We start from the raw sequence: 16,591 nt of genomic DNA on the forward strand, positions 1-16,591 counted from the left end.
CTTTTATTTTTTCACAGTTTTATATAAATAATAATTTATTTTAAATAATAAAATAAAAAAAAAAAAAAAGATAAAATAATAATTTAATATAATAAAGACTTATAAACTGCTCCCATAAATAAAGGGAACAGTAAAATGACACATCATAGATCTGAATGAATGAAATAGTCTTATTTAATACATTTTTCTTTACACAGTTGAAAGTGCTGACAACAAGATCTCACAAAAATTATCAATGGAAATCACATTTATTAACACACGGAGGTCTGGATTTGGAGTCACGCTCAAAATGAAAGTGGAAAAACACATAACTGGCTGATCAACTGTGATTTAATGTCCTTAAAACAATCCAAATAAATCAGTGTTGCTTCCTAAATGGGCAGTTTGATTTCACACAAGTGTGATTGACTTGGAGTTACATTGTGTCTTCTATAAGTGTTCCCTTTATATTTTTGAGCAGTATCGTTTTAATTAAATTTAGATTTTTTTTCGTGTTCCTGCTAAAATTTACACAAATCAAATATTTAATGTTTGAAATTAATCAATCAATCAATCAATCAATCAATTCAAAGCCTGGACACCCTTTGAAGCTCTTTGATATTTCACAGCTGCGAACGCCCGTCAATAGACTGGGCTGTGTTTTCGGGGCCGATGCGGGTTCTTCCTGGTGCCGTGATGTCAAATTTCAACACGGGTTCCGATGTGCGGCGATGCCAGCGGCCGCGCTCCAGAAACTGATGTGCGTGAAGCAGGCGCAGTGCAACAGCGGCCATCTTTCATTTAGACATCATTGGAGATCATTTGATGCTTCCTGTTCGGGCCTGATGGGAAGGGGATAAAAAATGAATATGAATGAAAATACTGGGCGGAGAGAGAGAGAGAGAGAGAGAGGAAGACAAATCCTGTGTTTCAGACTGGAAACACAAAGGTACTCAGTGCTCACACTTGAATTTTAATTGGCTGGCCACGAGGGAAGAGGGGGAGCACTGGTTTCGCTGTCGATACACACACGCACACACACACACACACACACACACACACACACACACACACAAACGTGCAGTCCTGTCAATTCACATCAGGGCATGACGGTGAGGCACACGCGTGTGGGAACAAGTGGGAATCCAATACATATCGCAACCAGACGCACACACACACACACACATGCCTTTGAAGGTAAACACATCCTTACAAGTTGTGTGCGTGTGTGTGTATGTTCAGGGAGTGTGTGTTTAAGGTTTGCAGATGGATGCAGATCTTGTCTTTTTTTTTTTTTTTTTGCGGCACCACATCATTACCCGGCGAGGCGCGGGCCGTTTCCATGGCAACACTATCTTCCTTCTCCGCACTGCCGCCACCTGTGGAGTCAGAGCTGAAATTAATTTTCTTTTTCTTCTTTGGAGACAAAGACGACGGGAAGGAAAAGAAATGAAAAATTAGATGAGGGAGCCGAAGGGAGAACATATTGTGAGAGGAAGGAGGTGATGAAGAGATGAGAAGGAGGGAGGAAGGGAAGGAAGAGGAGGAGGAGAAGGAGGAAGAGGAGAGGAAATCAATGCGGAGCTTTTCAATTAGTGGCGCCTGCAAACCTGCGCGTTTCCTCCTCGTATCGACCTGAATGAGCGACGGGTGAAGACAAAGAGCCTCATGCGTTATTCAGCATCGTGCACGTGTGTGCACGTGCACCAAAGGAATGTGTGTGCGGTTCTGTCTCTCATTTAAAAATCAATGGGCGGAGCTAAGGAAGCCCAACATGTCCCCTCGCCTTTTAAAAGGGAAGAAGAGCCAGAGAGCAGAGTGCTGCGGGAGAAAAGTAATCCCTCGTTCAATGTGATGTCATCTATTACATCGGAGTCAAAGTAGGCCATTTCTTATTTCGAGAAGACCTGCCATGTTCTCCTGCCCGAGTTCTCTCCGGGTTCTGCCATTGAAAAGCGTTGATTATCCCAAAGGCCGAATGGATGGATGTCTATATGTGGCTCTTTGATTGACAGCTGAGCGGTCCAGGTTAAACTCCGCCTCCTCTCTTTACCGCCAGCAGGGATTGGCCGAACACCCCCGACACCCCGCCAGCTCTCGACGTGGCTCTCGATGACGAGCGGATGACTTTGTCCTTTGACCGCCCTCTGGCCGGATGTGAACTGTCCACATCTGGAGAAACAGCTGTCACAACCTTCAGGCGACCATGTTTGATATTTCCCTGCTAACACCTTCAACACCTTCTGAGCTTCCACTTTGTGGCTTCAGGAGCTTCAGACGTCCATCTTTGTCTGCGCCAGACGACCCGCCATCTGATGGCCAGACCCCCCCCCTCGCCACAACCCTTAGTCTGGGTCGATAAACTAGCTGGCGGGCTCCAGTTGTCACAGCCAATCAGAGTCCTCCTCGTGTTCTGTCTGGGCCAATCAGAGCGCTCACAGTGTCTGTTGGGTTCTTGGCAGCTTCCCCTTTGCACACCGATGTGGGTGAAAGAAAAGGCTAACAGCACTTGGCTTTGAGGCGCCATCACCCCCAGACAATCAGACACACACACACACACACACACACTTGCAGACAGGCCAAACTCTACTCATTATGGTCGTACACACCCTTCACCAGAGGAGCTGGAAGACACCCCAATTACTAGTGGGTAACACTGGGGGGAAAAACACAACACACCCACACACACACAAATGTGAGCCATCTTGCGTAACATGATTTGTTTATCTCACCGCGAAAACAGAGATTCCTTTATTATATCCGTTTATATTGTATCCGTTTTGTCTGTTGGATAAGGCTCTTCTGGAATTGACCTGAAGACGACCCCGACTAGACCACCACCAAGACCACGACCAGGACTACAACTATGACTATCCCGATGCCCACAACTACGATCAGGACCGTGATGACAACTTTGACCACGACCATGAGTTTGACCGTGACTATGACTATGGTCCTGACTAGAACTACAACCACGACAATGGCTTCAACCATGACTATGACTGCGATCTTGACTACCGCTACATCCACGACCACGACTTATACCAAGACTACGACTGTGACAACATCTATGAATACAACCGTGACTAGGATTACAACAATGACCACGACTACCACTACAATCAAGACGACAACCTTGACGTCTACCACGACCATGACTGCGACCAGGACTACAACTATGACTACAACCATGACTAGAACGACGACCGCCACCATGACCGCAACTATGACCATGACTACAACCCCAATACCCACCTTGACTATGACAACAACCAAATTACGACTACAACCATGACTAGACCTACAACTGTGACCATAACTACAACCATGACTACAACTACAATCATAACTATGATCTGGTCATCGTCATAGTCATGGTCCTAATTAAATTAAAATAAGGGCAAATTAAAGCAAATTAAAAGGGGTTTCTTAGGGCTGAGTTGTCGGAGCACGAAAGGCAGGACGATCAAAACGTCCAAAATCATCTCTTTACCTCTGTCTGGTTGAAGGACCTGCTGATGTTCTCACATCTTAAACTAGGGGCTGATGTGTGGTGAGAGCGGGGAGCAGGTGGACGAACAACTAGAGGGCTGGAAGGAGGATGATGAAGGTCGGCCATGAATGAGAGGGACCCGAGGAGAGTTAGAGAAGAGGTGGAGGGATTGAGTCCGATGGCGTCTGGTTTGGAGACACTGAGGAGAAGGCGGAAGGTAGAGATGGAGGCAGAAGAGACGAAGAGCGGGGGTTCCTCTTTAGGAGTGAAGACGATGGAGAGGATGAGGAACGAGTCCATCGGAGGGACAGCATGTTAAATGTTTCGGAGATAGAAGTCAGACTGAGATGGTTTGGACGTGGACAGAGGAGGGATGGTGAAGATCTGGGCAGAAGGATGCTCAGGGAGGAGGTCTATGGATGCAGGGAGAACACGAAGTAAGGCGGTGTGGGAGAAGAGGATGACGAGGAGAGGGTGAGATGGAGGAAGATGATAAAGAAGAAATATGCTAATACCATATTTGAAAAATTAAAATGTCCTCCTACAAGGACCATGAATTTATCATTACATTACATTACATTACATGTGGCAGACGCTTTTATCCAAAGTGACTTACAATAGAGGACACAGGGACTGCAAATAACACTTGCAAATACAAGATACACAGGAAATATACAGAACAGTAAGCTGGGGTTACTGAGTTTTTTTTTTTTTTTGACAAAGACATACGCAAACGTACACACACTGCATAGCCTAACTTGGTTCATAACCTGATCTGGGGCATCAGCGCAGTAAAAAGTCCTGAAGCATATTACACATCATATATTATTATTATTATTATTATTGTTATTATTATTATTATTATTGTTATTGTTGTTGTTGTTGTTTTAGCTGCTGCTGCTGTTATTTATATTATTACTATTATTATCATTATTGGTATTATTGATGTTTTTGTTGTTGTTGCTGCTATTATTATTCATATTATTATTATTATTGTATTATCTGGTGGTCTTTCCTGTTCCTGTTGTGCAGAACAAATTCAAGTTGAAGGTTAAGATTTACAGGCCCGTATAAACTGTTTTGGTGTACCATTTTCTGTTGTGTCGACCGCGGGCGACTGATGCACAAAACCATGTGCCTGTGGTCAGAAACCACCAATGGAGGGTTTGTGGCCCAACGTCGCCACTAAACCAGCTGTCTGTCAAACTCTCCCCCCCCGACCCCCGTTAATCCCATTAGGCCAACCAGGCAGTGAAAAGGAAACAAAAGCTTTTTTAACTGGAGCTCCGGTCCGGGGGTTGTAACGAGGAATCCAACAGAAGGACACAGCCGTGGCGTCCAGCCGCAGAGCCAAGCGCCATTCCCAGCAGGGGGGGGTGTTGAGGCTGCCGAGCCGTATGTTGGCCGCCGCATTACCATGCCAACGGTGAAAAGATGGTGGAGCTTTTGGGACGTTTGAACGTTGGACCCTGTTAGCTTACAAAACAGTGTCCTGCAGCCTGGTTTCAGGGCGTTTGCTTGATTGACAGCCGGGTTCCACCCACATACGCTCAATTAGCTGCTATTCAGGCGCTAAATTTCCACCGTCATGGCCGCCACGCTTTCCGGTGTCACATGATTCACACGTGGTTGTTGTTTTGTTTCACGGGCGCCGGTAGAATCGACCAAGTGTGGTTGAGTGAACAGGTGACACTCTGCTAGCTCGGATTAGCAATGCTGTTATCTTCCACCGCTAAGCTATCAGTGTCGACCTGCGTACCTGTGCAAAGCTAACATTAGCAACCTGCGTGCCCATTAAAATTAACATTAGCAGCCCGGTTGCCTATGTAAAGCTAGCAGAACTGACCTCTGTGCCAGTGCAAAGCTTATATTAGCAACCTGCATGCTTGCTCCAATGTTTAGCATGATTGAAATGCATTGATTTTTCTCAGTGGGTTATTTTTCTGAAATTGATTAATCAAAAATAACAAGTTAAAGCCCCCAGTTGTGATTTATATATTTTATACATTTATATATCTATGAATCGAGGCTGTCGAGTCATATGCTGTGTGTCAGAGGCAAATCACCACGGCCACGGCATCACCATGCCAACAGCGAAAAAGACGGTTGACCTTTCGGGCTGTTAGATTGTTGAACCATGTAAGCTTACAGAACAGCATCCCGGAGCCCTGGTTTGAGGGCGTTCGCTTGATTGACAGCCGGGTTCCACGCACGTTCGCACAATTAGCTGCTCTTTGGGCATTAAAACCCCCGCCAGGGCAGGAGAGGGGTGTGACAGCTCAGACCTTGTAATGCCGTCAGTAATTCCAGCCTGATGTGACAGGAACGCCATCCTTGATTCCGTTCTGTTTTGTTTTTCCCCCGCAAAGCCGCAAAAGATTTGGAAGATTACTTTTACTGGATGCAGCTCGGGAACGGCCCCGCGGATACAGAGCTCTAAATTAGAGGAGGAAATCGGGGATGTTGTATTTCGCCGTCAAACGTTGACAGGCTCGGATTGTTTAGTTTCCTTTTTCTTCCTCTGCGCCACTTTGACATTCCCCCATGTGTGGGATTTATGCCAGGAAACTGCAAGATGTACGTATGTTTAAAGCGACTGAAATAACACATGCTAGCGTTCAAATCATTAGATGCTTTTAGCCTGTAGGAACGCCTTGCAGCTCACAGAACTTTTTTCAGGATTCCAGGCAGCTTCCTTGAGGGGGACCGTGGACCTCAGCTACAAGAATCATCTTATCTTATGGACTCCAAGGCAGGGTCTTTTTACGGTTCCTCATAGGTGTTTGGTAATTGGTGGAGCTCACAATTGGTAATTGGCTGAGCTCTTCTTAGGGGTTTCCATGGCTCACGAAAGAACATCAACATTTTGGTCAACAACGGCTAATGGGGTTGTTCACATGGTGAAGCAGTGCGGGGAGAAGATAAAAACACTTCAACCCATCTGGTGGTCCATGCTTATTATTTCATAAACGCTATGGAAGCCTCCACCTCCGAGTTGTCCATCTTGCTCTTCTTTGGTGGTTTGATTGTCCCCTCCATGGTGACACCTTGGAGGAGGCTAGTTCCTGGAATCAAACTTGAGCTGAACAGTTCTTAGAACTCTTCTGTCTGAAAGTGGTGATTTGAGAACTTCAAAATGTGGAGTAGAACCATCAGCTAGGTTGGTGACATCAAGCTTTCTGGGTTTTTTTCAGGAAGGTTGCCCTTTCATTTTATCGTAGCTAATCGTAGGGACAGAGGGGCAAGAAGAGCGACAATTTTTAGGTTCTGGAGGTCCAGAATGGTGGTTGACAGCAGTCGGGTGGACCAGCTAGCGGAACCTGGCATAATTTGCACCTCTTCTCCATCATAATCCAGATTTATAGAAGTTTCGTAACCTCTGCTGGTGGTTTAAGGGGGTGAAGGGTTGTGGAGTACAACCCAAGGCTTGTAGTGGACCGAGAGGGTCCAAAGGATGAGCGAGAGGTCCCTTTCCCGGGGACAATCAGCAGTTTTCTCTTTTTCCAGATTGAGTTCTAGACAGCGTCCCGACACCCTGACGTGAGGACCAGTGTGTCCCAGATGTTGGAGAGACGTACAGCTGTGCATTTGGCCCTGATGGTAGAACCCATGATTGAAGATCTCCTAAAGGTATCCCGAAAGGGGGTAGAGGTCTGAGAACACCAGACTCGGTCTGAAGGACGAAGCATGGGCAACGTGGGAGAAGATTTATCATCAAAAGCTGCAGAGACCTCAAGGAGAAGGAACGAGAAGTTTCAGAACTGGACTGAAGAGATAATTGGTCAGCAAATGGCTCTTTCAGTGGATTTGAACTCCTAAGACGAAGGAGATGTGAGAAGCATGACTGCAGCTTTAGCATGTAGCTAAAGCTAACAGGTTTTGGCAGAGATTCAAAGAGGTATAGTCTGCATACATGCTAATAGAAGCACCGCAAGCTAACAGATTCACGTTGTCGGAGAAGGTCGTCGTGAGAGACAGAACCCAAATGTTCTCTCCTCCCTGCAGACACATTCAGGGTCAGCTCTTCATCGCCCTTCGTCAAGCTCACTCCTTCATCTACTACTTGACGTCTCACCTTCGCCACCCCCCGCCGCCCCCTCCATCACGCTGCGTCGCCGTTCTCCACACCTCGCCTCGTCCTCGCCGGTCATCACGGCCCGTTTTCCAGACAGGGCGGTTTGTTTTCATCAGACAGCTGCAGCAGCAGGAGGAGGAAGAGGAGGATGAAGAAGAGGAGGAGGTGGCGGTGCTGCTGCTGGGGTCGAAGGCTGAGCGTCCTTCCTCGGAGACGCAGCCGAACATAAACGTTCCCAGCGCCTCTCTGGAAATGAGGTGTCATTAAAGGAATGTGTTTCTGCTGTGTGTGTGTGTGTGTGTGTATGGGTGGTGGGGTTGGTGGGTGTGTGTGGATGTGTTTGGGTGTGTGTCTTTTTTCATAATTGTAGATTTTGTTAATGCCAAAAACACAGCTTTCTGCTTGAATGCTGGGTGTGTTTGTTTTTAATAGTGTGTGTGTGTGTGTGTTTCTGTGTGTGGTTGTGCAAACATGTGTGTTGATTTATTTTTTTCCAATTTGAAATTTGACAAAGTCAGTAACCTTTCTTCCTAGTTGTGTGACATTGTTAGTTGTCATACTGCGTGTGTGCGTGTCTGTCTGCTGGTTGTGATTGTGAAGCAAACTGTGTGTGTGTGTGTGTGTGTGTGTGTGTGTGTGTGTGTGTGTGTGTGTGTGTGTGTGTGTGTGTGTGTGTGTGTGTGTGTGTGTGTGTGTGTGTGTGTGTGTGTGTGTGTTCTGATTGGATGATTGGTTGATGCCTGAAAATTGGCTTTGCTGGTAAGTGAAGTAGACTGTACACTCTCGTGTCTGTGTGTGTACGTGTGTGTATGCATGTCTCCGTGTGTGTGTGTATGATTATTTTTTCCATTAAAAAATTTGATGAAGCCAGTAAGCCTTCTTTTTGGGGGTTATCACAGGGTGTGTGACATGGTTAGTTTAAATAGTATTGCCTGTGTGTGTATGTGTGAGAAAATAAGGGTTTTTTGTCATGGGTGCCATTGAGCACTGAGTCTGTTGGTTATGATAGTGAAGAAAACTGCACACACTGTGCGTGTGTGTGTGTGTGTGTGTGTGTGTGTGTGTGTGTGTGTGTGTGTGTGTGTGTGTGTGTGTGTGTGTGTGTGTGTGTGTGTGTGTGTGTGTGTGTGTGTGTGTATGATTATTTTTTTGCATTGCACGGGATGCTGTCGTAATGAAACGTAATGCCTGGAAAACCTACTTCCTGGTTTATCACAGGGGTGTGTGACATTGTTGGTTGTAATACTATTGCCTCTATGTGTGTGTGTGTGTGTGTGTATGTGTGTGTATCTGCTCAGCTCTCTGCCGATGTGTTAAACAGCAGGATTGCGGGGTTGCAGTGGGGATTAACCCCTGAATGACCCAGGCTTTAACGACACCGCTCACCGCTGCTCCAGTAGCCTCGCAAATTGCAGATGAGCAGTCAGACCTGTGCACGCGCACATGCACGTACACAGTTTTATTGTTGTGTTTTCCTCCACGCTCAGGAAAAGCTAGCAGTCGACGTCCGACAGTTCAGCTGCAGGACAAGGCTTGATGCAAAATCTGAAATGCTGGCTTTGAAAATTGAAGAGGGGTAAACACACGCAGACACACACACACACACACACACGCACACACATAGTAATACACACATACACGTGAAAAGGCCAAACTCTGCTCATTATGGTCGTACACACCGTTCCCTGCTGGATGGAGGACACCCCAATTACTAGTGGGTAACAATGGGGAAAAAAACAAAACAAAGACAAACACACACACACACACACACACACACACAAATGCATCAGCCTTCTTATGTAAGATGATGTGTTTATCTTAACAAGAGCACAGATTTCCCCATTATATCAGTTTTGATGCGTCTCGTCCAGACTTGACCTTAAGATGACTCGGACCACGACAAGAGCAGCACACACACACACACACACACACACATACACACACACATAATCAGTGTATGACAGACCCATTAAGATGGAGGTCAACCGCCGCTTCAAATGTGAGTGTGGTCTGTTGCCATGGACGCGATAAATTGGTGAAACTGAGCAGCGCGACCTTTGCCCAGCGTGTGAGTGTGTGTGTGTGTTTGTGCGCACATTTTATTTTTTTTCTGAACAAATCACCCAGAATTCAAATCTGATGATGGTTTTTATTCAGTGGCTCTTAACATTTCCCCTTGAGTTAATGAGGAAAAACCTTAACTTGGTTTAAGGTATTCACTGGAATTCCCAGCCAAAGTCTGTTATTTATTTTCAAATTTATATATATATATATATTTCCATCTGTGCAAGCTCCGCTTTGCAGTGAGAGCATGAGTTTGTTCAGACGTCACGTCAAATGGTAAAACTTTCTAAAAACGACCTGAAAAATCAAACTCTCAAAATCAAGCTTAAAATCCGACGGATTCACGGCGGGAGCTTAACCGAGAGGACGGTTGCCGGGATCCCTCTCGCAGATGCCAAAGCTCCTTACCGGGCGCTGGACCCCCGTTACCTCCAACCGCCATGTGGGCGGGGCCTCATTTGGCATGCTGAGTCTTTCTAGGAAGTGGTTTCTTTGATATTCAGTGTTTATTGAACCGGCAGCCGCTAGTTCGTGAGTCAGGTCGTTTAGTTTACTGGTTGGTGGGTAAACTAGATGGTCAATCTGCTAGTCACATGTGGGCAACATTTTTTTAACTTTCACAGCTTCCCTCTGAGTATCCTTCCACGCCAGAGTGTTGTTTGCGGTGCCTGAGGTGAAAAGAGTTGACAAAAAAAAAACAGAAATCCTACGCCTCAGTCGCCATAGAGATGCGGTTGGGGTCGCACATTTTGAAAATTGGTTTTCATGCTAAAGTTACAGTCAATTAGCTTTACCAGGGGTGGTTCGCTCCAGAGGGCTCCAAAACCTGCATCTAAGCTTCAAGCCTTGCCTTTTCAACCTGTTCTCCTGGACACACAGTATCTCCCCCTTCCTTCTCTGCATCATGTCAACCAATATTCATGTCGTGGAGTCTGGGACTTCTTCCAAGGAGAGTCGCAGGTTCGATACGCATCTTTAGTTTTGGTACCACCGAAATTTTACCCCAGTTGACCTTCTAGACCCGACCCTCAGAGAGACACTGGCTTGTGCTCCTCTGAGGCTACATTATGTAACAACTTGGACTTTGGCGTCTTGGCCAAGGACACTTTAGCATGCAGGCAGGAGAAGTTCAGGACTCCAACTGCCAACCTCCTGACAGGAAGGACGCCGGTTCACCAGTAACTCCACCCTGTCGTCGGTCCATCGCTCGCCGTTATCGATATGCGCATGTTTGCGATGGCGCCGATATAGGAATTGCCTGTAGCCCATCACAAAACCACAGCAGCTACTATTGCCATGTTTGCTGCGGCCTCTCAGGCGTATCCTCGGGTCTGGTCTGCACAGTTTCAAAACGGCGCCGCCACCCGCAAGTGGGACTGTTAGGAAAATGGCGACTGAAAACGAAACGGGATGCTGTTGTGCAAGCGGGGAGGCTTGTTAGCTAGTCAGTTAGCCGTGTGCAGTGTGTGGGTGTGTTTGTCACAATTATTTCATCTTTAATGACGTTGTCTCCTTAAAGACCCCCCTCCCTCAACAGGGTACCCCTGAAATCCCTCCCTCTCCAACCCCCTTAATCCCTAATCCCAGCTCCTGGCATTCAAGTGCATTAGTGAATTACTCCTTTAATCCGAAGGGGAGAGACGGCAAAGCTGCTTTCTGCGCAACGCTAGCGACCAGACGTCGAGTAAACCGCCAATCGCCTCTCGCTTTAATTTGTCTCCATCCCATAATGATGGGGGACGCCGGGTCGAAGAAGCAGCCGGGGATGATATGCATGTGTTTGGGTTTGCGTCGTGCCGGCCGAGCAGAGGCAGTTGTGGCGTCAGGGCTTCCTGTTTTAAGATTTGCGTGTTTCCTGTTGCGGGGGAAATACGATCCGATGTTCGTCCTGTTCTTCTGAATAAATTTGCATCGGAGAACGTCCTAGTCCGACCGGAGTGAGGGGAACTTCAATTTCCTGTCCCCAGGCCTCGGAGAAGGCTCCGCATTTGCGATGTTCTTTTCTGCTGTCATGGCCGCCGCGCTTTCCAGTGTCACGTCCGTTCCACACATGCTCGCTGTTTCATTCTCAGGCAGCGTTAGGATCGACCAATGGTGATCGAGCGTTTACTGGGGACGATCTGCTCGCTCTTATGAGCAATGGAGTTCTCTTGACCTGTGTGCCCATGCCAAGCTAATAATTGTGACCTGTGTGCCTGTGCAAAGCTAACATTTCAGACCTGCATGATGTGATAAGCTAATAATTGTTACCTGTATGGCCGTGCAAAGCTAACATTAGTGACTTTCCTGTCTGTACAAAGCTAACGTTACTGATCAGCATGCCCGTGCAAAGCTAACATTAACAACCTGAATGCCCGTGCAAAGCTAAGATATCAAGCCTTGATGCCTGTGCAAAGCTAATATGAGGCTAACATTATCCACCTGCCTGCCTGTGCAACGCTAACATTACTGACCTGCTTTGTCCTTCATGCTAATCACACTATGCGTCTGTGAAATTTGTCCCCCTGGAACTCGTGCCCTGAGAAAACTGCAAATAGAATTTTAGCAAAGTGTGTTCAATTTTCTCAGCACTTTATCTTTTTCTGTAATTCATTCATCAAAATTATATTGTTGAAGTCCCAGCCTTAATAAATATATACAAACACATATGTTATATGTAAACAGGGAATAAGGAAAACCTAATATGGCATAAGCGATATAAATATTCTTAAATGGCAATAAAGTATTACTCATGGATTTAGGTGTGGCAATATATTTACTGCTAAATAGTACTATCATTACAAATACGGAACAGACGATCTCCTGCGGCATCGTGAATTAGTCTTTCTCTTAGTGAACTTGTTCCCTCGCCACTTCCTGTTGCAGCCCCACCAGGAATCTCTGCCACCTCCCGGCTTCAAGTAGATAATCCTCGCCGCCGACTGAAATGTTCTTTCTTTTGTGTTTCGCAGGAGACATCTTGGGCGCCAACGCCACTGAGCTGGATGCCACCGCCAACGCCACTGCCCCGCTGAACGAGTGGGAAGGGCCTGTCAAGCCCGGTCAAGTCACCGCCACGGCGACCGTGATGAGCGGCTCCGCCGTCCTCAACACTGTGACTCCGCGGGCGGGGAGGATCCCCCGCGCCGGCGAGGAGGAGGAACAAAGCAGCGGCATGTTCGGCGAGGCGGCGCTCCCCGAGGCGAAGGAGGTGGCGCCCCCGCCGCCGCCGCCGCCTCAGCTCAGCCCAAACTCGGCCGAGAAGGATGATCTGCTGCCTAGCGACCCACGCAATCCCCTCATGGAAGGCGAGGAGGAGGACGAGGTGAAGGAGGCGGAGGAGGAGCTGCAAACTGATCCGCCGTGGATCCACGCCAAGGACACCGCCGTCTTCGACCTGGACCGGTTCCCGCGCACCACGGCGCCGCCCTCCGCGCACCCCTCCAATCCCGACGTCCTCCATGTGGACTTTTTCGACCCTTCCTCACGCGGACGCAACCTGGACCTGGCACCGCCCGCCACTTCTTCCCACGCCCACGAGCTCCAGGGAGGCGACCCGACCTCCTGGGCGATGCCGGACAACTACGACTACCTCACGCCCTACGAGGATGGCGTGTCGCCCACCGCCGATGAGTACACCTACAGCACCACCACCGACGCTTACGAGAGCGACGTAGACCTCCGGCCGGACCCGGGCCGCACCGGCCCTCAGATCCCCGGGGCATCACCACCGGAGGCGGGAGCGGCGCCGCCGAACCCCCCCGCCAGGATCCCGGAGGCATTTTCACCCTCAGACGGGTCGGACGGGATGGGTGGCTGCCGCCTCGGGTACCAGATGGTGAACGGAAGCTGCCGCTCTCCCTGCGACATGCAGCCCAGCTACTGCCTCAACGGAGGGCAGTGCTACCTGCTGGAGGGCATGGGGGTCTTCTGCAGGTGAGAACACACACACACACACACACACACACATGCGCACACACACACACTACCAGGCCTCCTTCTTCAGGTGACAATCACTGTTTGTAGTTTTTGCCTCCTGTTGCCTCCCTGCTGTTTGGCATCACTGAGTGTAAATAAGAGTAATATTCATTCATTTTTTATTATCTATGCTGCTTATCTTGCACTCGGGGTTCGTGATTGGGTGAGAGGCGGGGTTGACCCCGGGCCGGTCAATCACAGGGCCACATAAGGAGACATACAACCATTCACCGATGTTCAAATATCATATTGACATAAAACCATTCACCCTCTCACTTAAATATCATAGAGACTTCATGTGAAGCGGGAGCATTAGCCACTGCGCCGCTAGTAATACAGATACACACACACACACGCATATATAAATAAATAAAAAACAGTCATCAAATATTTTTTACGCATCACTTTTCAACTTAAAACAGTTTCATCCAAGCGAACATCTCAAAGTGCTTCGTCTCCTTGTCGCCTCAAGAGCCGAGAAACACGGACTGAAAGAACCCGCGCAGGAGCAAAGAGCCTTGAGGTTGCAGACGTTTGCCGGTCGCTTTTAATCACCACTTAATGGCCTCTGTGGCGGCGGCGGCGGTGTTCTGCGGGGGCAGACGCCATCTCACAAATGGTGATGTGACGCATGAACGCTCAACCTGAGATCCCGTGTGTGCGCGCTTTGCATGTAATGGCCGCCCGCTCGCCGCAGCGTCCACACTGGCGTTGGCAATCTAGGCGGAGGTTAAAGGTCGGGGGTGGGATTAAAAGACTTAAGTATGGAAATATGGTGTAAGCCCCCGACGACCCCGCCGCGCTCCTGAAAGTCCATGCTTATCCGTCTCTGTTTATTTTTCACGCCGATCCCAGGTTCGGGATTAGGGTGGCGGCTGGCGGCGGGGGCGGAGCCTCTCTCAACTCCGCTGGATCTCTGATGTGGCGCCGTGTCGTGACCTGCTTCCGGAACGATGGCGGACGCATTCAGTTCCCCCGGCTTTGAGTTTTTATTTGCTATTTGGTGGTTTGGCGGTCTTCTATGGTGGACCACTATGGTGGTCACTGGTCAGATGTTTTCTTACAACCGGATGAAGGGGAAGCAAAAAGTCCAAGTTCTTCTAGCCGGCTGCATCTCAGAGGAGTTTCCAAAATAAATTGGAGGGAGAAGATAAAAAACACTGCAACCCCTCTGATAATCCTGGCTTATTATTCCCACCATGCAGAACATAGAAGCTCTTCAACTTTGCTCCCCATGTTGTCCATGTCGTCTTCAAGTTCTTCACCTTTAAGTGCAATGTGTTGGGATGCAAAATTAAAAAGGTTCCCCTGGAGGAGGCTACTTCCTGGAATCTAATTCAAAAGTTAATGCTAATGCTGGTTAGCTGCTAATGATAAAGCTAATATGGACTCTGCTATCATTTCCCCTTTTTCTCGACTGATGTTCTCCACCTTTTTCTGGAGTGACTTTTAAATTTCCATCTCTGCGCCAGAAAAAAAGAATAATTTAGTTTCAGTGACTTTTTGGTCTTTTAGTGTCTCCATTTGAGGTTGGAGAGTAGCAGGTCAACCACATTGATCAGGGCGCTCGGATCGCGTGGCCGTCACTCACCTGGCGCCGCCGCCGCCGTTGCCACGACTCCCGAACTCGTCACATACGAGCAGGCGAATGGCCGTCAGACTCAAGACCGCCAGTGCTTTTTACATCCCGTAACACCAGACGATGAGACGCATTTTAGTCGGATAATTGCAGGCCGCGCCGTCGCAACCCGACCCCACACGCGTGGCATCAGCGTCAGCGCGTGGCTGAAAGCGATGAATCAAAAGGCTGCAGATTAATTTTCAACGCGTGGAATCCAATCCCCTCCGGGCGCAGGTGCGATTTATGGCCGCCCGGTGCGTGATGAATGCCACGGAGGGTCTGGGCTTTGGGGCCGGCGTGCAGAACGGCATTTGTTTTTGACGGATGGAGTCCGCGGGTGGGGGTGACAGCCCGGGCCGAGGGCGGAGGGAAGGAGCTCAGCTTTTTTCCGATTTTTGTGCTGACTTCCAAAACTCCAGTTAGAAGACATCCATCATATGTATGGGGGGGTGGCGAGGAGAGCTCCCTCAAACAATGTGTTTGCATTCAGATAAAACACACACACATACATACATTTATCTCCCAATTATGGAATGGTTCAGCCCGTCAGCGGGGCATACCAATTCTGAACAGCTGCACTTATTAATATGTAAATCTATGTACATGTAGAAATATTCCACCGCATGGTGTGTTATCCCCCCCCCCCATCACCACCACACACACACATGCTGTGCTGTCAGCACACACACAGACTCCTTCACACCGGACACATCTGCGTCCGCAACCGAGACTCGGTACCAGACAGCGAACGCCTCAGGACGAGCCCTCGTTTTGATAATTAGACGAGAGATTTACGATCCTCGACAGTTGACAGCTCGACCTCCGTGCGACCTTTGATATAGTTTGTGTGTGTGTGTGTGTGTGTGTGTGTGCGCGTGTGTGTGTCTTCTCTGGGATGGACAACCTTCATGTTTTCCAAATAAACAAGTAAACATCTCCTGCATCATCAACAAACAAGCAGCTTTAGTGTAGTTTCCAATGTAAGCTAGCTAGTGCTACTGTGCTAACTGTCATTGCAACCCAGTTCAGAGTTGTCTTTCAGGTGAGCGGCTGCAGGCTAAAGATGCTAAAGATGCTATCACTAGCTTCAGGCTATCGTTGCTCTTTAGTTTGACCTGAGTTTGTCACATGAAGTGTGGCATTTCCCCCAAATTGCTCCAAAAAGCCAAGAAACCATTTTGGCAGATCCGGGAACACACTGAAACTTTCCCTGGACAATAAATCATTGATAGATATCTCTATATATTTTATAAAGTGAAGTCAGACTTTATTAATATGTCGCCAAATCAAAAGCCAATTGTCTGATGACGCTTTATATAGAGAGCAGATCTGGACCACCATTCTTGAAGATGATCTGCTGAAAACTAGCATTCTCCCATGAGCGTTGGGGAAACATTGCCTT

At 48.1% G+C, this 16,591-nt stretch overlaps 1 protein-coding gene and 1 long non-coding RNA gene across 5 annotated transcripts in view; one reads left to right on the forward strand and one right to left on the reverse strand.

The window, feature by feature from the left end:
• cspg5a (chondroitin sulfate proteoglycan 5a) overlaps nt 1-16,591 on the forward strand; it is a 47,826-nt gene that overhangs the window by 8,251 nt on the left and 22,984 nt on the right. For all 4 annotated transcript variants that reach the window (XM_086153834.1, XM_086153831.1, XM_086153832.1 and 1 more), the window contains exon 2: nt 12,563-13,526. In XM_086153834.1, the coding sequence (XP_086009960.1) occupies nt 12,563-13,526 (964 nt within the window). The remainder of the gene's footprint in view (nt 1-12,562; nt 13,527-16,591) is intronic.
• On the reverse strand, nt 160-1,361 carry LOC147230435 (uncharacterized). Its single transcript, XR_015106700.1, has 2 exons — nt 1,299-1,361; nt 160-821 (listed from the first exon to the last, which is right to left on the reverse strand). It is a non-coding gene; the product is annotated as an uncharacterized LOC147230435 (long non-coding RNA).

Source organism: Fistularia commersonii, chromosome 10 (assembly GCF_037954325.1).
Source record: "Fistularia commersonii isolate RoL2024-O1a breed Wild chromosome 10, RoL_Fcom_v1.0, whole genome shotgun sequence".
Lineage (NCBI taxonomy): Eukaryota > Metazoa > Chordata > Actinopteri > Syngnathiformes > Fistulariidae > Fistularia > Fistularia commersonii.